At 47.5% G+C, this 24,066-nt stretch overlaps 1 protein-coding gene and 1 pseudogene across 2 annotated transcripts in view; one reads left to right on the top strand and one right to left on the bottom strand.

Annotated features, from left to right (window-relative positions):
* The first annotated feature begins 239 nt into the window (after window positions 1-239).
* The window catches only part of GNA12 (G protein subunit alpha 12), a 113,619-nt gene continuing 89,792 nt past the window's right edge, over window positions 240-24,066 (top strand). Inside the window, exon 1 of the mRNA XM_015133200.3 lies at window positions 240-743. Within this exon, the coding sequence (XP_014988686.1) occupies window positions 435-743 (309 nt within the window). The 5' untranslated portion in view covers window positions 240-434. The remainder of the gene's footprint in view (window positions 744-24,066) is intronic.
* LOC144339689 (prefoldin subunit 4 pseudogene) lies at window positions 8,595-11,063 on the bottom strand (annotated as a pseudogene). Its single transcript, XR_013415009.1, has one exon. The product of XR_013415009.1 is annotated as a prefoldin subunit 4 pseudogene (transcript).

Genomic DNA, 24,066 nt, shown 5'->3' with positions numbered 1-24,066 from the left:
CGGTCGCTCCGCCTCCCGGGCGACCCCGCCTCCCTTTCATTCTGAAAGAAAGAACCTCAGCCTGGGCGTCCAATGAGAAGCGCCTTCACCTCAAAGATCCCGCCTCTTTCGGCGTCGACCCCGCCCCGAGGCCGGAAGGGACGCCCGCCTCCCTTGGCGAGATGAGCCAATCGGAGGGCTCTCACGGCCAGATGGACGGCAGCCGGCCCAATCCGCCGGGCCTCACGCGGCGCCGACCCGCCCCTCCGCCGGGCCCGAGTGGCGGCCGGGCGACGAGTGCGGGCCTCGGAGCGACGGCAGCGGCGGCGGCGGCGGACGCGGCCTGAGGCGAGCGGCGGGGCGTGGGGCGGTGCCTCGGCCCGGGCTCGCCCTCGCCGGCGGGAGCGTCCATGGCCCCCGGGCGCCGGCGGGGCGCGGCCGCGGCCTGAGGGGCCATGTCCGGGGTGGTGCGGACCCTCAGCCGCTGCCTGCTGCCGGCCGAGGCCGGCGGGGCCCGCGAGCGCAGGGCGGGCGGCGGCGCGCGTGACGCGGAGCGCGAGGCCCGGAGGCGCAGCCGCGACATCGACGCACTGCTGGCGCGCGAGCGGCGCGCGGTCCGGCGCCTGGTGAAGATCCTGCTGCTGGGCGCGGGCGAGAGCGGCAAGTCCACGTTCCTTAAGCAGATGCGCATCATCCACGGCCGCGAGTTTGACCAGAAGGCGCTGCTGGAGTTCCGCGACACCATCTTCGACAACATCCTCAAGGTGACGCGCGCCCCCCTCCCAGCACCTGCACCCAGGTGGGCCGGGGCGCTGACCCCCGCCCCTGGCTCCTTGTTGGTCCGCCGCCGCGGGTGGGGACCCCTGGGGCCAGGATGCCGGATCCAGCCCCGCCTGCACCCCACTCCCTCCCACCCATCCCCCGGGGCCAGCTGGCGTCGTCTCTGTCCCACCCCCCTCTCGCCCTTTTTGAGATAGGATCTCGCTGTGTTGCCCGGACTGGAGTACAGTGGCGCGCCCACAGCTCACTGCAGCCTCGACCTCCCAGGCTGAAGCCCTACCCCCTCCTTGGCCTCCCAAAGTAATGGGATTACAGGCGCGCACCACCAGCCCAGCTAATTTTTAAGGTTTTTTTTTTTTTTTTTTTTTTTTTTTGTAGAGATGGGGTCTTGCAATGTTTCCCAGGCCGGTCTTGGTCTCCTGGCCTCAAGTGATCCTCCTGCCTTGGCCTCCCCAAAGTGCTAGGATTATAGGCATGAGTCATGGCACCTGGCCTGCCTCTGCCCTCTCTAGGGTGCCTGGGGACTGTGGGAGTGGAAACTCGGGCCAGCTTCTGGAGATGGGGGGTGGGGGGCTTGGCACTTAGCCCCCTCCTGGATGTGCCCTAGCAGAATGGTATCTGCCCATTTCCCACTGGAAGATCTGTGGGGTAGGAGCCCAGCTTGCCCTGCCCTCCGGCTGAGCTTAGAAGAAGAAGAGCAGTGGAGACCGGACAGGAATCAGCCATGAGTCTGTTTTTACGTTTCTTGTTTTTTTTTTTTTTTTTTTTTTTTTTTGAAAGGCTCTCTGTTGCCCAGGCTGGTCTGAAGCCATCCTCCCACCTGTGCCTCCCAAAGTGCTGAGCCACATTTTCTTAATAGGAAAACTTCAAACATATGCGAAAGTAGAGGAACTAGTAGAATGATTGTAAAATACCCACCCCCAACTAAAGCAGTCATCACTTCTGTGCCAATCCTATTCACCTGTGCCCTCCCCATGGTCTGCAAGCAGATCCAACTTTGTGTAGTTGCATTAGGAAAGGTTTTAGGATGTATGAGTGGCTGAAAGATAAGGCCTCCGTGTAAAAACACAACTGCAGTACCATTAGCAAACCTAAAAATTAGTCATAGCTCAATATCACCAGATATCCAGTGTTCAGAATTCTTCCATTGTGGCATTATTGTTTTGTTTGAATCAACATACATTGCAATGAATCTCCAGATTCTCCTATCTTTTGCTTCCTTTTTTCTCTTTGCCATAGTTGTGAAAGAAGCTGTAAAAGTCGGCCTGGTGTGATGGCTCATGCCTGTAATTCCTGCACTTTGGGAAGCTAAGGCAGGAGGATCACTTGAGGCCAGAAGTTTGAGACCAGCCTGGGCAACATAGCAAGACCACAGTACCACAAAAACGAACACATTAGTTGGGCATGGTGGGAGTGCACCTGCAGTCCCAGTTGCTTGAGAGGCTGAAGTAGGAGAATTGCTTGAGCCTGGGAGGTCGAGGCTGCAGTGAGCCATGTTTGGGCCACTGCACTCCAGCCTGAGTGGCAGTGAAAAAATAAAAGAACCATAGAGTTGATAAAGTCAGGGTTCCGGTCTCTCAGGACTGTGGGCCTGTGTTAAAGGGCCCCAAGGAAGATCTGGAGAAAACTGATGATGAGGGAACAGTGGAGCCTTGCTTACACCTAAATAGCATCCTTTCTCCCTCCCTCCCTTTTTCCTTCCTTTCCTTCTTTTCTTTCCTTCCATTCTTCCTTTTCTTCCTTTCTTCCTTCCTTCCTTCCTTTCTTCCTTTCTTCCTTTTCTTCCTTCCTTCCTTTCTTCCTTTTCTTCCTTTCCTTCCTGCCTGCCTGCCTTTCTTTCTCCCTTCCTTTTTTCTTCCTTCCTCCCTTCCTTTCATCTTCCCTCCCTCCCCTCCCTCCCTCCCTCCCTCCCTCCCTCCCTCCCTTCCTTCCTTCCTCCCTCCCTTCCTTTCATTCTTCCCTCCCTCCCTTCTTCCCTTCCTTCCTCCCTTCCTCTCTTCCTCCCTTCCTCCCTCCCTCCCCACTTCCTTCCTCCCTCCCTTCCTCCCTTCCTTTTTTCTGTTCTTCCTTCCTCCCTCCCTCCCTTTCATTCTTCCGTCCCTCCCTCCCTCCCTCCATCCCTCCCTCCCTCTCTCCATCCCTCCCTCCCTCCCTTCCTTTCCTCCCTCCCTCCCTTCCTCCCTCCCTTTCCTCCCTCCCTTCCTTTCCTCCCTCCCTCCCTCCCTTCCTTTCCTCCCTCCCTCCCTCCCTTCCTTTCCTCCCTCCCTTCCTTTCCTCCCTCCCTCCCTTCCTTTCCTCCCTCCCTCCCTTCCTTTCCTCCCTCCCTCCCTTCCTTTCCTCCCTCCCTCCCTCCCTTCCTTTCCTCCCTCCCTCCCTCCCTTCCTTTCCTCCCTCCCTCCCTCCCTCCCTTCCTTTCCTCCCTCCCTCCCTCCCTCCCTTCCTTTCCTCCCTCCCTCCCTCCCTCCCTTCCTTTCCTCCCCTTTCCTTGTCCGCTCACCACTTTTTTCCCAAGCCCATTTTGGGGAAACCAAGTTTGAGGCGAGGACAATTGTCTCACAGCAGAGGCGGAGAGAAGTTTGCCATGCCAGAAAACCTGCCTAGAGACTAGATTTTATGGTGCCTGGGAGATTTTAAATTCAGCAAAGCGTCCTAGAAACCTGTCGGGTACGTTTCGCTCACCCATAAGGACACCTGCCTCAGCCCTGGAGGTGAAGTGACTCCTTCCTGGGGTCTCTGTGCTGAAATCTTGGCCTCCAGACTTCCAGGCCAGTATTCCCACCTGACATACTTCTAATGGAAATGTTTCATTTTTATAGAATCCTAAAGGAGTTTATAGAGCTCCTTTAGGATTGTGAAGGGAAGAAAATAATTTGATAAAACACCTTTTTTCAAAAAAAAAAACAAAAACGACTCAACCTCCTGATGCATAGAAACATTAACTTCCACTGACTTTCTCATCAGCAGAAACAAAATGTGTTAACTAGTATCTTAACTTCCTTTCCAGCTTTGTTTTTTCTAATTATAGTTTCATATTAAACTCACTTCATGTGTTGTGACCATTTCAATAACAAGTTAGAAATTCATCTTTCAATTTAAAACCAAAAACTGTTTCCTCCTCTTCAACCCCCACCCCCGCATTTTATTTGAACAGATCACTTTGGGAAGAGATTATTTTATTTTTTGAGACAGGGCCTCATTCCGTCACCCAGGCTGGAGTGCAGTGGCACGATCAGGGCTCACTGTGGCCTTGCCTCGCCTCATGGGCTCAAGCAGTCCTCCCACCTCGGCCTCCTGAATAGCTGGGACTGCAGGCATGTACCACCACACCCAGCTAATTTTTGTAGAGATAGGGTCTCACTGTGTTGCCCAGGCTGGTCTTGAGCTCTTGGACTCAAGCGAACCACCTGCCTCAGCCTGCCAAAGTGCTGGGATTACAGGTGTGAAGCATTACACCCGGCCAGGGAAGAGACTTCAAATAAATTGCTCTGCAGTGCCTTTAGTACTGGACATTTGAATACCATTTAGAATAATATTTGTGGCTATTTATAGGTTTAGTGTTGACAGGTTCATTTTAGAGCACGGACTGTGTGCTATACACATTATGCCTGATCCTTTCAAATACGGCGTTGAATTTTCGTAATGCTTCAGATGGTATTACCTCATTTAGTGAATGAGGAAATTGAGGATAGAGACTTTAAAATCTGTTCAAGGCCAGCTACCTAATTAGCAGATGGCAGAGCTAGGAACTAAACATGCTTTTTTTAAAAAATTAAACTTTTGATTTTGAGATAATTCTAGAGTCCTATGCAGTTGTAGGAAATACTAGAGATCCCACGTACCCTCTGCCAGCTTTCCCTTGGTGATAATGTCCTGTAAAACTGTATAGCACAATCTTACAACCAGGATGTTGACGTGGATACGGTCACGATATAGAGCATTTCCATCAGAGAAGGACTCTTCATGTTGCTTTTCTGTAGCCAGTGTCTGCTCCTCCTGTCCCAGACCCTGACAATGAATAATCTGTTCTTTTGTTGTTGTTTTGAGACAGAGTCTTGCTCTGTCGCCCAGGCTGGAGTGCAATGGCGCAATCTCAGCTCTGCAACCGCCGCCTCCCGGTTTCAAGCGATTCTCGTGCCTCAGCCTCCCAGGTAGCTGGGATTACAGGCGCCCACCACCGCGCCCGGCTAATTTTTGTATTTTTAGTAGAGACAGAGTTTCACCGTGTTGGCCAGGCTGATCCCTAACTCCTGACCTGGTGATCTGCCCGCCTCAGCCTCCCAAAGCACCAGGTGTGAGCCACCGCACCCAGCCTCTATTCTTTAATTCTATAATTTTGTCATTTCATAAATGTCATGGCCAGGTGCAATGGCTCATGCCTCTAATTCCAGCACTTTGGGAGGCCAAGGCAGGCAGATTGCTTGAGCCCAGGAGTTCAAGACCCTGGGCAACATGGTGAAAACCCGTCTCTACAAAAACTACAAAAATTGGCCGGGTGCGTCTAATCCCAGCTACTCAGGAGGCTGAGGCAGGAGAATCACTTGAACGCAGGAGGCACAGGTTGCAGAGAGCATGCCACTGTACCCCAGCCTGGGCAACAGAGTAAGACTCCATTTCAAAAACAAACAAATTAGCTAGGTGTGGTGATGCACACTGGAACCTGAGAGGCAGGTGGGAGGATCGCTTGAACCTGGGAGGCAGAGGTTGCAGTGAGCCAACATCGTGCCATTGTACTTTATCTTGGGCAACAGAGCGACACCCTGCCTCAAAAATATATATATATATATATAATTAAAAAATATATATTTTTATATATAAAAATATAAAAATTTATATATTTATATAAATTTATATATGTAATATAAATATATATATTTTCCTGTTATCTCTCTTTTGTTGATTTCTGGTTCGACTCCACTATGGACAGAGAGTATACTGCGTATGGTTTCACTTCTTTTAAGTTTGTTGGTTTGTTCTGTGGCCTAGGATATGGTCTATTTGGCAGATGTTCTGTGGTCTTGTGTTGGTGAATGTTCCGTAAGTACGTGAAAAACGCGTGTGCTCTTGTTTGGTGGAATGTGCGCCATATGTCAGATCTCGTTGATTGATAGTGGTATTGAGTTCTGTATCCTTGCTGATTGTTCAGTAGTTCCGTCAGTTGTTAAGATTCCTCAACGATAATTGTGGATTTTTCTATTTCTTCTTGAGCTCTCAGTTTTTGCTTCATGTATTTTGAGGTTCTGTTGTGTGGTGCATAAATGTTTAGGATTATTATATCTTGATAGATTAACCTTTTTTTATTATGTAATGTCCTCCTCTTTTTTTTTTTCCAGTAATTTTCTTTGCTCTGAAGTCTCTTTTATCAGATATTTTAATATGGCCACTTCTGTTTTTATTAATGCTTTCATCATATATATTTTTCCATTCCTTTAATACCCTTGTTGTTTTGAATTGAGTTTCATGTAGACAGCATATTGTTGCATCGTATTTTTTAATCCACTCTTTACATTTAGGGTAAAGTCATTATTATGACTGTTACTATCTTAGAGACAGGGTCTTAATGCTGTTGCCTAGGCTGAAGTGCAGTGGCACGATCGTGGCTCACTGTAGCCTTGACCTCCTGGACTCAAGCCATCCTCCCACCTCAGCCTCCCCAGTAGCTGGGACTACAGATGTGCACCACCACACCCAGCTAATTTTTATCTATTTTTATGTTTTGTAGAGACAGGGCTCCACTATGTTACTCAGGCCGCTCTTGAATTACTAGCCTCAAAGCCATCCTCCTGCCTCAGCCACGGTGCCGAGATTACAGGCATGAGCTATCCTGCTTGGCTGATATGTTTTTTTTTTTTTTAAGTATAATGCTTTGTATTATTTTCTTGGTAGTTGCCTTAGGTTTACAGTATACATATGTAAATTATCCTAGTCTCCTGGCCCCAGTGTTTCACAGCTTTCAGTGTAGGAACTTCTGCTTGGGTCCATTACCCCCCCCCCCCTTCACTATAAATGTCTTAGCACTTCTTAACAGACTTTGAATGCCACATCAGGTGGTTTACTTCAGTCATCAACTGTGATTTGAAAAACTCTTCAGGAGTAGGCTATTTATACCATCTTTTTCCTCCCTTTTACTGAATAAAATTGTCCCTCTTTTTACCTATTCTGATGGTCTTCTTTCTGAAGCTCTAAGCCTTCTTCTGTTGTCATTTCCTTTCTGTTTAGAGAACTTCCTTTAGCCATTCTTTAACAATCAGTTTGCTTGCAACAGACTCTCTGAGCTTTCCTTTGTCCAAGAATGTCTGTATTTCCTCTTCATCCTTGAAGGATACCTTCACGTTGTTCCAGAAGAGAAATCTGCTGTCGTTTGAATTGGTCTTCCTCTCTGAGTGAAGGCATTGCTCCTGTCTGGCTGCTTGGAAGAGTTTTGTTTTTAGTTTTCAGAAGTTTCGTTATGATTTGTCTTGGCACAGGCTTCATCCCGTTTATTATAGTTGGGGCTTGTTTGGCTTCTTGAATCTGTACATTTATGTCTCTTGCCAAATTTGAGAAGTTTTCAGCCATTATTTCTTGAATGACTATTTCAGTCCTTCTCTCCTCTCCTTCTGGGACTCCGACGTAGGGCTGTTAGCACTTCTGTTACTGACCTCTGGGTCCCTGAGACCCTGTGGCCTTGTTGAATGAGGTTGTAACATCAGCTCCCCTCTGGGCCCTGCTGATTCCAGGGAATGGGAGGGGGTAGCAAAGCGACAACGAGTGGAGCCTCCCACCCTCCTATCCTCCCTTTCTGCCTCGTGGTGGGGGTGCACTTCCCCCCTGGGCCCTGCTGACCCCACCCTGGTGATGGAATTTGGAGCACCTCCTGCTGCTTCCAGGCAGAGAATGGAAGGTGAGATCCCTGCTTGGCCCTGCCAGCACTATTTGGCATGCCACTTGGAGCATGTCACCTGGTTCCTTGGGGTAGAAGATCAGTTTCCCCCTCAATTCCCCTGAAACCTTAGTGGGTGGTATATGTGATTTCTCTGCTGATGTTTTCTCTTGTATTTATTTTTGTTGTTAAGACGGAGTTTCGCTCTTGTTGCCCAGGCTAAAGTGCAGTGGCGCAATCTTGGTTCACTGCAACCTCTGCCATCCAGGTTCAAGCGATTCTTCTGATTCAGCCTCCCGAGTAGCTGGGATTACAGGCACGCGCCACCACGCCCAGCTAATTTTTGTATTTTTTAGTAGAGACGGGGTTTTACCATGTTGTCCAGGAGTCTCAAACTCCTGACCTCAGGAGATCCACCCACCTTGGCCTCCCAAAGTGCTGGGATTACAGGCGTGGACCACTGCGCCTGGCCTTCTCTTGTATTTGGAATAGGGCGGGCATTGCAAAGGTCTGCTACTATAAAAGCGTCCTTTTCCGGGTCCTTTGGCCAAGAACAGGCTCTTCTTGGAGTTCTTTTTCTCTGTACCTTTCGGCTGTTCCAGCTTGGAGGCTTCTGCAGCACCCATCCTGGCTAGGTAGGAGGCAGTAAGGACAGCCAGAGGACTCCCTGCCTTGCCGTTCTTCAAGTCCTGAGGTTGCTAGGTAGCCTGCTGCCTTCTTTCTACCTTCTTTCTGCGCTTGCTGGTTGTGTTCCATTCAGAGCTTTCTTGTTAGCCCTAAGAGGGCGGACCTGGGAGGAGCAGAGCTGTTACTTCGTGGAAGTCTCCATCATCCTGGTCTTTTTACTCAGTGTTGAGCTTTTCCATCTTGATCACAGTTGTGCCTGAATTTGCACATAGGATTTCTGTTAGATAGTGCGAGGACTTCATTACCTCACTCTGTCCTCTGCAGTTCGTTATTTGAATCTACTAGTTGCTTTGATTTTTTTGTAAAGATTGCCTGTAAGACTCTCTAGTTTATTCTTTTTTGTTAAACAGTATTCAAGTTTATTAAACAAATTTTTTAAAGTATTATAAAATGTTTAACTTTCATCAGCTTCAAGGTTTATGTTGCTCCCAAATTTTTGCATACAACTGAACTGTCAAATCTGCTGACACCCACTGAATTGCTTCGACTTTGGATTCTAAGGCGTCAGTTGCTTGCACATTTTTATTTGCTGCTTCTAACATTTCCTGTGTTTCTTTTTGAGAATGGCTAATGAAGACATCACCAATTCGATAAGGCATCATTAAGCAGTCAGCATCTGCAAGCATGGTACTGTCACAAGCATCTTCTACGTTTTGGAGTTGTTTCTGTTTTACTTCTATTTCTTCTTCAGCTCTGTGATTCTACTTGTATTCTGTGCAAATTTGTTTACCTTTTGTTGCTCTTTGAAAGTAACATTGACATCTTCTTCAGCCAGCTTCGTGGTGGCCACCATCTCGGGACTGGAGTACAGCATGAGGCAATGGCCCACTTTTCCCCCAAGTGCTCTCTTGCTCCCTGTTGGCCCAGAATTCCCCGGCAAATACAACCCTGTCTCCACATTCCCTCCCCTTGGACTTATGGCCAATGATCCCTAAAAGCTGGGATGCAGGGAGGAAATGTCACCCGGCAGGACTTGGTACATGCCCGTTAAAGGGACCAGCAACCCCCGTGGGCTGACATCAACGGGGGTGTGGCGAACAGCCTTGTTTATTCTTTTTATTTTTCTAATTCTGCAGATGATATCCCCTCACTTCCTGACTGGACTATCCTTAAAGTTTGTGTATTTGGTGTTTCTGAAGTTGTGTAGTAATGCCTCTGGCGGTGTGTGCCTCAGGCTGATGGAAGGCATCAGGCCAGCTTAGATTTATCTCACAGTGGTTCCATTCCCTGATGTATGTGTGGTGCATTAAATTCCAAGAGTGTTTTAAAGACTAAATTTCACATCCAGTTAGAAGTGGATAAAATGTTAGCTGTCTGAAGGTTCCTTGTTACATAGACTGGAAGTCCTAACCATCCACATAATTGCATTGGTGTAGCCTTTAGCAACCCCAAGGTAGACTTGCTTATATGCAAATGTGTAGTCACACATCGCAATGTAAAGACTGAGATCCCGTCTGAGAAATGCATCGTTAGGTGAGGTTCTTACGCAAAACATCCTAAAGTGGAGCCACACAAACCTAGATAATATAGCTGACCTTACACCTAGGCCTGTTGCTCCCAGACCACAAACCTGTACAGCATGTTACTGAACTGTGGGCCATTGTAGCACAATGGCAAGCATTTATGTATCTCAACATAGAAAACGTGCCGTAAAAATCTGGTGTTATAATTTTATGGGACCACCATCGTATATGCAGTTTATCATTTAGCAGAACATCATTACGTGGTGCGTGACTGTTTGGCTGATTTTAGAAACTTTTTGAAGAAGTGGATGATTAGAATGGGTGGTCTCTTGTTGCCACTGAAACAAAAAGATCAAGTTCAACAAAATCTCCAAGGCGTTGTGCTAGGCGCTGGTGCAGAAGCAGTAGTCAGTGCATCTTGCCCAGCCCCTACTCTCCACTCGCACTCTCAAGCTGGGGAGACGGTGGCACAAGTAACTTTCACATACGGCGTGAATGGATACCACGTTAAATGCCGCTGGAGAAGTAGAGAGGTGTTGCAGGAGGACAGCAGGGAAGATTAATTCTGGCTGAGGTATCTACAAAAGCCTTGTCGAATTGTGATTTGAGCTGGCCTTTGAAGGTTCCGTAGGATTTCAGCAAGTGGAGAAGAATACACAAATGAGAACCATCTTAATGCCTCTACATTTATCTATCAGCTAAGACAGAAAATTCAAATAGGTAGAGATGCGAAAGACTCAGGAGCTAGCTGGAACTTTCTAGTCCGAAGGAGTGGTCATAATGTGGCTTGCTTTGGACTGCAGTCACAGCGCTCTGGCTGAAAGCTGTGGGCCTTCTCCCTACAAAATTCATTTGTCTACATAGAGTTTCAGGGAGGTGTTTGGACATCCTAAATCCCAAGAGTGGGCCTACTAGTGGCCCATGGACTGCAGATTAACCGCGTTCATTGTAGAATATCAAAGATTATGTAAAAATTTTGGAATTTTTTTTTTTTTTTTTTTTTTTATATAAAGGATTGTTTGCTGTATCACATGTACTTTTTGCCAAGACGTATGGAACTTTGAAGAAGCCTCCTCTGCTGTTCTGGCCTTTAAGAGTCTCTGTTGCGGGAGTTCAGAAGCACCTCTGTGGCCTTGATGCTGCAGCGGGTTTGCGTGACGGCGGAAGCATACATTTGCTTCTGGGATCTGGAATCACAGTTGGGTTTTTATTGCCTTGTTGGCAAATTGCATTTAACAGGTTTACCTTATGCTTTGACATATGGGGTTGGTCCTTTTGTGATACCAAAAAAAAAAAAAAAAGCAAAAACATCTTTTTCCATCAGCTAAATAAATCCAGAGAGACTCCTCTGGCCATTTTTGGGGATTCAGAACACATGAGTGATGGCCTTGTCCCCCAGCTTAAAGCTTACCTGTTGATTATCTTAACGAAATCAATTAGGGGGAGCAGGGTTTGACCTTCAGTCATCTGTCATATGAGGTTTGGAATCTGGCTGTGCTTGATATGAGATAGTGTTCTGTTGACAGCTTATAATTATTGTCTGTTCTTACTCAGTTGAGAGTGGGTTCATGGATCATATCGGTTTTAAATGGAACTGAAGATTTAAACTTCGGGCTTATCTAGAGATGTAATTATAGGGTGATGTTCAAACCAAAGAAGCTGATGTGGTGTAATGGACCTAGGGCTTAACTTGCATCACATGAAGGGCAGTGCCATCCCGTAATGACAGGCCGGCTCATTTCGTGCTGTAACTATTATGGTTTGTCTGTACTTAAAGAAATGGAGGCTTCAAGTGGGCTGGACAGAGCAGCTGCTCAGGACCACCGGATTGCCTTTTAATCCTAAAAGCCGAGTATGAATATTAGTTGCTGACCGCGTAATGGGTTAGGCTTTCTCTCGGGGAGGATAAATGCTCAGGTGTGTCCAGGTTTTGCAGAATGGAAAACATGACTTGTATCCTGTGTTAGCATATCCGTGAGAGAAGCCCACGCTTCTGGTTGATTCCGTTGCATTTGGAACGTCTGCTTTGGAAGTGCGACATCCAGAGGACAGAGAAGCAGAGTGTGGGAGCTCTTGCAAGAAGCTGGAAAGGTGCTGGAGGGCAGCACATCCAGCCGCCCTGGACGGCAAGAGGAGGAAAACTTCCCTGACCCCCACTTTCTTAAGCAGAGGCCAAGCAGACGGCACCTCTCTCTGAACGTCAGCATCTATTTTACTGTCTAGTCTGAAGTCCACAGCACCAGCTTTGTCACATGGCCTGTTACATGAGACCACAGCAGCAGAGAACAGCCCTTGTGGGTATTTGATTACTAGCGCGCCAGGCTCCAGTAATCAAATAGCTACTGAACCTGAGCTGAGCAGAAACTAAGCCTGAGGAGCACTGAGACCAAAGAATCTGTGTTAATTCTCTCGTCACCATGGTGGAGGTTCCAGTGATGGTGCGTGGCATGGACTCCTCGCAGTCCTCCAGTGCCTGTTTGGGGCAGTCAGTGGAGGTTCCCTGGTCTCACCTGGGAAAGGCCAGGCTAGATGCTGGGGCCACGGGAGAACCTGCTCTGTTGTTCAGAGCTAGGCTTTGTGCTGTGTGTACGGTAGTGAGTGGAAGAGATACAGTCCTGGCCTCATGGAGCTGATTCCTAGTTTGCTTCTCTGGGGACAGGAACCACAACGGGAAGACAGGGCATGAGCTGTAACATCACTGGGAAAGTCACTTGGAGGACAGGGGAGCCCTTGTCTAGTGGAAGAGGCCATTCGACTGTCCATGAGATGGATGAAGACATCCACCCGCACTGGTCTAACCGTGTCCCAGGGCCAAAATCAGGCATTCAGGCTGCGGAGGGATTTGTAACAAAACAGTTCCGTGCTCAGTCAAGGTGAGATATTGGCAGTCACTGACAACTCCATGGGATGCAAATTGCATTCATTTTCAAGGTAAAATTTTGCATATGTTTGTAGACAAGATACACAGTATTCCAAGCAAAACCCTTGTGATAAGGAAGGGAGTCATTACTTAGTCTCACCTGCCTTCTGGTTTCCATTACAGTGAAGAGGGAATAGCTGGTTCAGATGTTTACTTGTATAATACTAACAGGACTTTTAATCCGTGTTTTCTACTCATACTCAGTCTTATATCTACAATTCTTGGCGCACATGAGGTGACTAATAACTATATTTTTGTGACCACTTTTTTTTTTTTTTTTAAGAAAATCTGTAATTTTAGTTAGGGTGGGGAGAGGAACTGGTTTTCCCTAAGGTTCTGATGACTTGATTAGATAGATATGGATCGAAAACTCTGTTAAAAGTGTGGAGTGATGTAGCCCAGAAGGTGAAACTCCCTGGGAGATGAGCTGGTCAGAATTGAGAAATAGAGAACTAGTCATTTACCTTCTTATCAGTACTTATTTGGTATGACTGTAACACAATGAGATTGTTTTTAAACATACCAGGACTGCCGGGACGCACTAGTTAAAGCAGATGTCTCATGAAAAGTAATCATCTTGGGACACCGAGTCAACAAATGCCAATGAAGTGTGTGTTTCTGTGCTAGGTACTGCAAGAAGCTGAGGAGATGAGAAGACAGCCTGGAAAGAGTGATACCTTGATACCTTCTCTGTGCATTGGGAGCTTTTGGTTTTTGGATTTTTTTTGAGATGGGGTCTTGCTCTGTCACCTGGGCCGGAGTGCAGTGGTGCAATCACAGCTCACTGCAGCTTCGACCTCCGGGGCTCGAGTGATCTTCTGACCTCAGCCTCCTGGGTAGCTAGGACATAGGTGCACACCGCCACAGCCCGCCTGGCAGGGAGCTTGTGTTTTTGAAGCACCTTATCTATTATGTCTTTGATCCTCCGAGTAAGCCTGTAAGGTCAGGTTGGGGTTTACTCTGACCGGAGGGATTCTCACTTTCCTAGCCTCATGTTTCCTTGTCCAGAGATGTCAGCTACCGTGATTCTCTTGCTTCTCCTGCCATCCCTTGTCCCCCTTTGCTCGGGGAAGGAGTGACTTGCTTGACAGGTGGGTTTTGGGGAAGGCAGTAAGCAGGCGGGGCTCAGGCCCTGTAGATTCCCACCAGCTTGGGAGCCGCCCTGCTCAAAGGGGGCATGCCTTTCTCCTGCCAGAGTTGTAGGGTCACCTCCCCTGCGTTTGTCCCACTGTGGCAGTGGTCAGGAGCCTACTTGGCTGCAAACCCAAAACCAAACTCTTTAGTCAGAAGGCCAGTATTTTCATCTCCATCCATCTGACTCCTGTTTTGATTTCCAAATGGATTCTAGACTGGGAGCAGAGGAAGAAATATTGAGATTCGTATGAGCATGAACACAGCACCCGAGGCAAAAAGAAGATTCTAGGGTGTGTAGTGCATTTCTTAGCCCCAGCCCCTAAAAGTAGTATTGAGGCAAGAAAGAGCTGTTGCAACCTTAACCATTTTGATACCTTCCCATGTAGAGAGAAACAGACCCCAAGTCGGGGATAGAAGCTGGGGAAAAGTTCGGGGAGAATACTCGAAAGGGCCCTTGGTAGAGGCAGGAAGTGTGGAGGCAGCCAGAGCTCTGTGTTGACTACAGCTCAAGGCAGGAGTCCACTGGAGGCCGGGACACTTACTAGCTAGCAGGAGAAAATCCACTAGCCCCAGACAAGTTCCCAGCTTTCATCATCTCCCTTTCCTCAGACGGGGACTGAAAGCAGCGTCCATCTGTCAAACTCTAGCTCTGATCCGAGAAGACAAACCAGGTAGAAATAGAATCAGGAAAAACTGACCTGGAGCACGTCTGAGAACAGGCTGATGGAGGGCTACCACAGGGGCACTGGTAAGGGACGACATGGCAGCTCCAAAACACTGTGTCCCAAAAGAAAAGAGGGCGAGAGGAGAAATAGCACGCCAAAGTCAGATGAAAAACAGGGTAAGAAGAGAAACTATGAAAGAGAAGTAGCCTGTCCAAGAGTGCTGTATGTTTTATTAGAACAATGAGCATATAGATGATATAAAACAAGAGCTCCAGGATATGAGAAAGCATTAACATGAGACACAAAGGGAAATGGCAGAGGTAATGAGATAAATTGAAAACTCAGATAGCATCGTCATAGATCTCATAAGTACATGGGAGACGGGAAGGAACTGAATGGTAATGGACAGTGATGCCAGGGGATGTGTCTGGTTCCTACCCACTGTCAGCGCCCCCCGTGGCTGTAGAGTCAGGAGTCAGACACTGGACTCCTTCAGGCATTTGCCCAAAAAACATGTACCTAAACCTCCATGTTCAAAGACGCCTCAGTGTTTCTTCTCTCTCCCCGCAGAGGGAAATAAAAGTGGAGGATTTCCCAATTCTGGGCTTTCTCCTCCTCCTGTGTCCCTGATTTTAAACTCCTTGGGGCAGGGACTTGTTTGTCAGGGCCAACGGCTGCAAAAGACCTTTTGTACGAATAGCTGGTCTCTGCTGTCACGGGGGTGAGCCCTTTGTACTTCATACAGTGAGCAGATCAGTTTCTTTTTTGTGTGTGACAGGGTCTGGCTCTGTCACCCAGGCTGGAGTGCAGTGACGTGATCTTGGCTCACTGCAGCCTCCACCTCCTGGGCCCAAGCCATCCTGTCACCTCAGCCTCCCAAGTAGCTGGGACCACAGGCAGACACCACCACACCTGGCTCACTTTTAAAAAAATTTTGTAGAGAAAAATTAAGATTTTTGTAGATTTTGCCATGTTGCCTAGGCTGGTCTCAAACTCCTGAGCTCAAGCAACCCACCCAGCTTGGCCTCCCAAAATGCTAGGATTACATGCTGGGATTACAGGCATGAGCCACCGTGCCTGGCCAAGCATGCCATTTTCATGTGGGCATGTCCACTAAAGAAGACTCCGTTGGAGTAGAGGGAAGTGTATTTCTTTGGCCACCTGCTAACCTGAAGTCCCCAGAGCTGGAATAGCTGTTTGTTTTCCTTTTCCTGGTGTTTAATGTAGTGCTCTAAGGTAATAGGAGTTAGGAGACCTGGGGGCAGCCACCCGCAGCAGGCTTGGTGGACAACACTTCGGTCTTCCCCAGCTGTGTCCCTGGTACCATATAACAATCCCGGCTGGATGCGGAGGCTCATGCCTGTAATCCCAGCAGTTTGGAAGGCCGAGGCAGGAGGATCGCTTGAGCGCAGCAGTTCAAGATTACAGTAAGCTATGATGGTGCTGCTGCACTCCAGCCTGGGCGACAGAGTGAGACCCTGTCTCTAAAAAACTAAATATACTTTCTACAGCAAACATTAGTTTAGAAACTGCATTGCTGATAGTGATTTTCTAGTACAAATCCTTAGGAATATAATTTAGCTGTCCAGTAGTGATTATTTAAAGCCTTTTCTCCCTGTATTCCTCTGCAGTTTTCAGGAGGTTTTCATTTTGAATTGTAGGTGTTTTAATTTCTGGTTTGAATCTTGCTTTAAAGTTTTTGTAATCTTGAATATTTTTAGAATGTGTAAATATCAGCCGAGGAGACCACAGCATCTTCAGCGTTTTCTTTTTTAATAGGAAACGTGTCTTGTGTCTTAATTCTTGGTAACTTTAGAAAAAGAGCCACCAACTTGCCTGAGTTCTTTCCTGTTATCTGGAGCAAAATAGAACTCTTCTGGTAAAGTAAGATGCCCTTTTCTAGTCTTTCATTAATTTAAAAAAACCAAAACATTGAAATGAAGTATTGGGGGTAGGCAGAATGTTTCAAATGTAGGTGTTTTCGAAGTAGGTTAAAAGACTTCAATCTTGATTTGAGTTTTCTAAAAAAAATTTGCCCAATGTTTTTATAGTTAATTAGCGATACCTCACGTGGATGTTTATTTTCTTTGGTATGTTTTTATAATTAGGTGATAGTTTCCTTCATTATACCTCCTTTTTCTGAGTGGTTCTGACATTGGTCCTGCCATCTGCCCTATTCTAAGTCACGTCCTGGTGTCACTGCAATCAGGAGTCCTGTTTTGTCCTCTGCACCGTGGACGGGCCACCCAGCCCCACTGTCCTCCGCCTGGTTATGCAGAAGCCCCTGTGGTTCCCTCCCGGTCGGTTTGGTGGTTATTCCCTCAGTTTAGGTGCCTTCAGTCCGGCCCACAGTGTTTGAATTCCCACGCAACATCACAGACTTCACCTGACCAGCTGAAGTTTCATTAATACAGTCTCTTTGTTTTCGCTCTGTTTTTTTAAATAATCGAGGTAGGCCGGGCGCGGTGGCTCAAGCCTGTAATCCCAGCACTTTGGGAGGCCAAGATGGGCGGATCACGAGGTCAGGAGATCGAGACCATCCTGGCTAACACGGTGAAACCCCGTCTCCACTAAAAAAAAAAAATACAAAAAACTAGCCGGGCAAGGTGGCGGGCGCCTGTAGTCCCAGCTACTTGGGAGGCTGAGGCAGGAGAATGACGTGAACCCGGAAGGTGGAGCTTGCAGTGAGCTGAGATCCGGCCACTGCACTCCAGCCTGGGCGACAGAGCCAGACTCCGTCTCAAAAATAAATAAATAAATAAATAAATAAATAATCGAGGTAAAATTCACATAGCATACAATTACCTCGAAGCGTACATTCAGTAGCATTTAGTACATTCACTGTGTTATTCACCTACCACCTCTATCAAGTTCCAAAACGTTCTCATCACCCCCAAAGGAGATCTGGATGCGTTAGCAGTGACTCCCCATTCCCTCCTCCTCCCAGCCCCGGCAGCCACTCATCTGTTTTCTGTCTCCATGAATGTACCTATTCTGAATATTTCATATAAATGGAATCCTATAATATATGTGACCTTTTGTGTCTGGCTTCTTTCACTTTTTTAAAATGAATATACTTTATCACTTAAAGTTTACAGAAAAACGGAGCAGAAAATACAGATTTCCCACACTCCCTGCCTCCCCCACACCGGCTTTCCCCTGTGAGTAACATCTTGCATTAGTGTGGAAAGGTTGCGAAAGTTGTGAGTGAATATGAACATATGATTAACTGAAGTCCATAGCTGGCGTTAGGGTTCACTCATTGTGTCGTATCGTTCTATGGGTTTTCACAAATATCTCTGCCGTTATGGTATCATTCAAAATAATTTCACTGCCCTAAAAATCCCCCTTGTTCTACCTGTTCGTCCCTCCATCCCTGTCTCCCCTCAACCCCTGGCAGCCACTGAGCGTTCACTGTCTCCATCGTTTTTCCTTTTCCAGAATGTTCTATAGTTGGAATTGGGAATGTGTAGCCTTCACATTGGCTTCTTTCACTTAGCAGTACATATTTAAGTTTTCTGTGTCTTTCCGTGGCATGCGAGTTTCTTTCTTTTCATTATGGGGTTGTGTACCTTTGTGTGGATGTACCACACTTTGTTTATCCATTTACCTGCTGACATTTTGGTGACTTCTAAGTTTTGGCAATTATGAATAAAGCTGTGGTAAACACCTGTGTGCAGGCTTTTGTGTAGACATAAGTTTTCAACTCATTCGAAGTGCAGTTAATTGCTGGATCGTATGGTACAAGTATGTTTTCTGTTTTGTTTTTCGTTTTTTGTGACGGAGTCTCTCTGTCACCCAGGCTGGAGTACAATGGTGCGACCTTGGCTCACTGCAACCTCCGCCTCCCGGGTTCAAGTGATTCTCCTGTCTCAGGCTCCCAAGTAGCTGGGATTACAGGCATCCACCACTAAGCCTAGCTAATTTTTTGTATTTTTAGTGGAGACGAGGTTTTAGCATGTTGGCCTGGCTGGTTTCAAACTCCTGATCTCAGGTGATCCATCCACCTGGGCCTCCCAAAGTGCTAGGATTACAGGTGTGAGCCACCGCCCGCCGCCCGAGTGTGTTTAGTTTTGTGAGAAACTGCCCAGCTGTCTTCTGGAGTTTGCATTCCCAGAGCAGGGAATGAGAGTTCCTGTTGCTCCACTTCCTGGCTACCATGTGGCATTGTCTGTTTTGGATTTTAGCCGCTCTAAGAGGTGAGGAATGGCATCTCAGTGTTGTAATTAGCAGTGCCCTAATAATACATGGTGTGGAACATCTTTGTATGTGCTGATTGTCCCCTGGGTGGTGGGAATGCTGGGATGAACGTTGGAATGAACGTACTCTAAAGACTTGTTCTTTTCAGCTGCCGCAATTGCTTTGTGACTGCGGTCCCACCACAGCCGTTTCCCTGGCTTCTCTGCCCTAAGTCCTTCTTCCTTCAGTGTCCTGGACGCAAGCGCCAGCACATGCTTTCTCAGGCATTTTTTGTAAGGCTGCTTTCCTGTTTACAAAATTATAGTGGCCCCCAGCCTCCCATCAGCTCAATACCTTCTCAGCCAGAAATGACCACAGTAGCTGTATACTGGCACAAACGCGCTTCTCCTCCTCTCTGAGATAGCTCCCTTTTCTCCAGCACGTCCTTCCCTAGTTTACACCTTCCTCATGGAGTCCTCATATGATGTCAAATGAAAACACACCCCTTTCGGGAAAAGAGGAAAGTGTCTTCATATGCCACTGGGCCGCACATGCTGGGATACTTCTGTCCGCCCCTTTGCGCCCTCTCTCCCGCTTCTGCCCGCCCTCTGCTCTCAGGCTGACCTGTATAGATTGGAGCAGCGAGTGTTGTGCTTTCTGGCTTCTGGTTGGCCGGTGGGAAGTCCTGGCAAGAGCTCAGAGGGAGGGAGGGAAGAGAGTGAGGTTCAGTATTTCTTCTCCCCGCCACCCCCCAGGATTCCTTCTGTCTTGTTTCTCGGGCTTCCCCCACACCTTTGTGATTAGTTCCTAACTTGAGTGTGCTACTTGTTTCCTGTTGGGTGCCTGGATTTAGGATGTAAATTGTCGTAACCTCTCTTCTGGTGGCAATCTGATGCTTAGAGATGGTCATGGGGTCGCGGGTACTACCCAGGGTGAGATCTAGGAGGAGGCAAGCCAGGCATCTGTGCACCCACAAGTACAGACCTCACCCTTATGGGGCCTGAGGCAGAGGGGCCTCCTCACTTGTCCTTCATCAGAAAGTGGTTCCTGGACTTCCTGTGCCTGTCGTCACCTGGGCATCCTGTTCAAATATGGATTCTATTGGGCAAGCCTGGGAGGTCTGGAAGCTCCTAAGTGGTGGCCGTGCTGCCACCGGTCCTCAGCCATACTTCGAGCACCAGGGATTTTTATTGCGGTTTGGTTTGCATTGTTAAAATCCTGGAACGACCTAATCGCCACCTGTGGGGCCTGACTGATTGAACTGTGATGTGTGGTGGGCACTGCACAGTTTTTAGTAAGTCGTTGAATCAACTGATATTTTCGAGCACCTTCTCTATGTCATGTGCCTGGGATACATCATTGGAAACAAATCCTTGCTATGTAGAGCTTACATTCTAGTGTGGGAAACAGACGATCCACAGGGTAAACAGGCACGTCTTAGGAAGTGTTAGAAGGCAACAAGTGCTGGGGGCAGGAGAAAGCAGGTCGAGAACGTGTCCATGTCGGGTGGCAGGGAGCCGCCTGCAGAGGTGGTGGGGAGAGCACCCCAAGTGCAAAGGCCTCTGCAGACCCAGAGGAGCCAGTGTGATGGCCATGCAGTGAGGGAGGAGACCCCGGACAGGCAGAGGCTGGTGCAGACCCCGTGGGTCTTGCAGGTCACTGGGAAGACGCGGGCCTTAACTCTGTGTGTGGATCTTTGTCCCTGAGGATTTCTGCAGAGGAGTGGCAGGATCGGACTTGAACATTCACAGGGTCGCTCTGGCCACCCTCACTGAGGGAGACCAGGGGGACGTGGGGGCAGTGAGAGGCTGTCATAGTGATCTGGGACCAGCGTGTTAGGAGCGGAGATGCTGGGAAGCGGTCAGATCCTAGAAATGTGAAAGCGCTGATGTTGAAAATACCATTTTTGAGACAGGCAGACATGGATGTGATCTGTTGAACTGGAAAAGGAGTGAACTATCTTTTAGGAACCATGTTTTGAATGTGAACACAAAAAGATGATGGTGGTGGCATATGGTTATGACACTAACATGAGCATTTCTCTCTAATTAAAGGGGATTTATTTGTATTACCCTTATCTCTTTTCTAGAATGCACATTATTTTTATAGGAAAAAGAGTCTTAGAAAAGACTTTGCTTCTTTCTCTATGTAATTTTACTGCATGTTCTTTATGAAGATTACTCGTTTGCATTGGGTTTTATAGATATTAATAGGTAGTTTGTGCTTTATTATGTCTACAACATGTTTTAATTTTTAATTTTTTTTTTAAATTTGCCTAGTCAACTAGAATGCAAGATCCTTTGACGTTGAGGATTGCATTTTTATTTTTCCTGTATTCCAGCTTGTAACAGACACTTTCTAAGTGCTTATTGAACGAATTATTCTAATTCTTTTAAGCAACGACTGGCCTCTTCCAGAACAGTTTTATTTTTCTAAATCTGCAGAGGGTTATTATTAGCACGCTTGAAAGACCGAAGCATGATTGTCTAATTCTTGAAGATTCTAATTTTTTCTTCCTTATGCCCTCTGTTCCTGTTACCTTCCCCAAGCACTCTTCTGCATGCCATCAAAGTTGTGAATGGGGGCTGCAGTAGAAGTTGGAGTGTCAGAACACACTTTTGCCCTTACTGCTATCAGTCTTCAGTCAGATAAGTAGCCTTTTTATATAAATAGTTCCCTCTTGTCTCTGTGGAGCTGGGGAAAGCGGGGGTGCCTCGGGTTTGTGTGTACGCTGGATGAAGCAGACAGGGTGTGGGGCCGGCTCTGGACTACACCAGGAAGCCTGGAAAAGGCACTCCAACAAAGCCTGCCATAGATGATGCCTCGGACCCCACGTTTTTAGTTACAAATAATGTACAAATAGTTACTGAGAATTAAAGTTACTTTCTTCAAGGCCATCAGAGTGGTTGGTAACTGTAACGTCCCTGAAAGACTCAGTCTTTAATCTCTTAAACCACGTTGAATTCCAGTAATGGGAGGCCAGGGAATGGGCAGAGGACTGATTGTGAATCTAGGGAGCACCTTTTTATCACTTTTAGGAGTGGGCTAAGCAGACTGAGGGGGTTGAGTGTTTATCTCGTTCAACTCCTTTGCAAGTCATTGTCTTTAAATCTTCCTTTTCTTTCTGAAACAGAGTCTCACTCTGTTGTCCAGGCTGAAGTGCAGTGGGGCAATCATAACTCACCGCAGCCTTTACTTTCTGGGCTCAGGTGATCCTCTCAGTCCAGCCTCCTGTGTATCTGGGACCACAGGCACACACCACCATGCCTGGCTAATATTTCTGTAGAACGAGGACTCACTGTGTTGCCCAGCCTGGTCTCAAACTCCTGGGCTCAAGCAGTCCTCCCACCCTGGGCTTGCAGTCCTTTTTCTTTTTATTGATGGATTGAGGCAGGTCTCACACTCTTGGGCTCAAGCAGTCCTCCCACCTTGGCCTCCCAAAGTGCTGGGATTACAGGCGAGAGCCACCGCGGTTGGCCCTTCAATCTTTATCAGGGTTTGAGAAGGGGACTTCCGTAAGATATGTCTTAGATAGGGGAGGTAAGAGTGTGCCAGGTCTCAGGCCCATGTAACTCAGAACTACCACTCCTGGTTACTGGACAGTCTCTACAGATGCTAGTTCCAGTAGGTAGACCTCTGAATTCTGAAGAAATTGCCCCAGTGAAACCTGAGACACAAAACAACCATTCCAATTGTCCATAGAAGCTTCAGAATTTGTAGGTTTAGGTAAAAAAAGAGAATGGGGAGGCTAAGCACATTCTAACATTTTTTAGTTTGGTTTGTTAGGAAATGTTGGTGTTAATCTGAGTCACCCTTGTTGATGTGTATGTCACATTTTACATAGTTCTAGTCATCACATCGTGGAATGTCAGCCTGGGCGGGCGTGCGAGGGCCTGGTCCAATTCCCCCGTGTCCCTAGGGCCTGGCACCATGGCAGCACATAGTAGGCATTTGAGTATTTGTTGGATGCATAAATTCTTGTAATAAATACAGGAAAAAGGTCTTAGGGAACTTGAAAACCAAATTTTAATATTGATCTTGTAAACAAAGTATTGTTCATGTTTTAGTAACATGAAGGTCAGGATTCCACTGAGCAGGAATATAGTGTAACCTCGTGTTTCCTGGCAACTAGCCCTTTGCTGCTAGACTTGCCACAGGAAGGGAAAGAGCTTACCTAGCGTTGTTCATCACTGTCTTACTAAGGTGGAGGAAAACGAGGGGCAGGGAGCTGAGAAAATAGAATAACTGCAGGAGTTTCCTTTGTCCATAGGGCACACTGTTTGAGGGGAATTGTTTTGCTGGGGGCTACCCAGTGAGTGAGTTTGGAGTTGCAAGCCTCGTTTCCTTATATAGAGCCATTGATACAATTGGGGAGTTTCCTGAGTAGATGATTAAAGCAGTTCTGTATTCATTCTTCTCTGTAAGTGCCAACACCTGGCCATGATTTCTCTGGGGTCAGCTGGACACTGACATCCATTTTCTCACACTCTTATTTACGAGGGAAGGGAACCCTGGTTGGTGAATTCATTCTCGTGGTCTTTCTGCTCGGGTCAGCAGCAAAACAGTCCCTTGCCACGGAGGCATCGTGTCCCCACTGTTAGAGGCGGGGAGCCGCCCTCAGGGTACAGCGGGAGTGACTGGAATGATTCTGTCTCTCAGCCTGTCTTGCGGAATATCTGTAATCTAAGCGTCATCACAAAAATTCTTAAGCCGAGAATAAGCAGAACATTAACCAGAGAATAATTGATTGGCATCTTTCACCTAGACAACATTTTTGTAAAATGGGAGTGATTCCTGTGGAGTTTTGTCTGTGTTGATGAAAACATGGATGCAGGCTGGGTGTGGTGGCTCACGCCTGTAACCCCGGCACTTTGGGAGTCCAAGGCAGGAGGTTTCTTGAAGCCAGCAGTTCAAGACCAGCCTGAGCAACATAGTGAGATCCCATCGCTACTAAAAATTAAAAAAAAAAAAAAATTAGCTGGACATGGCGGTGCATGCCTGTAATCCCAGCTACATGGGAGGCCGAGGCAAGAGGATGGCTTGAGTCCAGGAGCTTGAGGCTGCAGGGAGCTATGATTGCACCACTGCATTCCAGCCTGGGTGACAGAGTGAGATCCTGTCTCTAAAGTAAAAAGTTTTAAAAGACACGGTTGGAGTTTCCTCTTTGGAAGATTACAGAGCAGAGGCCGGGGTGGTCAGTGAGCCAGGAGCTGGTGACTGGCCGGTGGGGCAGGTCTGGACAACAAGCAGCTGCCACACTGTGTGTTGCTTCCATGCTCTGTGTTTTACAGCGCCAGGGACTTTCTTTTTCAACTTTTTAACTTTTTAAATTTTATTTTTGATTTTTTTGTAGCAATAGGGTTTTGCACATCTCCTGGGCTAGTTTCAAGCGATCCTCTC

Source organism: Macaca mulatta, chromosome 3 (assembly GCF_049350105.2).
Source record: "Macaca mulatta isolate MMU2019108-1 chromosome 3, T2T-MMU8v2.0, whole genome shotgun sequence".
NCBI classification, from domain to species: domain Eukaryota; kingdom Metazoa; phylum Chordata; class Mammalia; order Primates; family Cercopithecidae; genus Macaca; species Macaca mulatta.
This window is presented reverse-complemented; position numbering and strand designations above follow the sequence as displayed.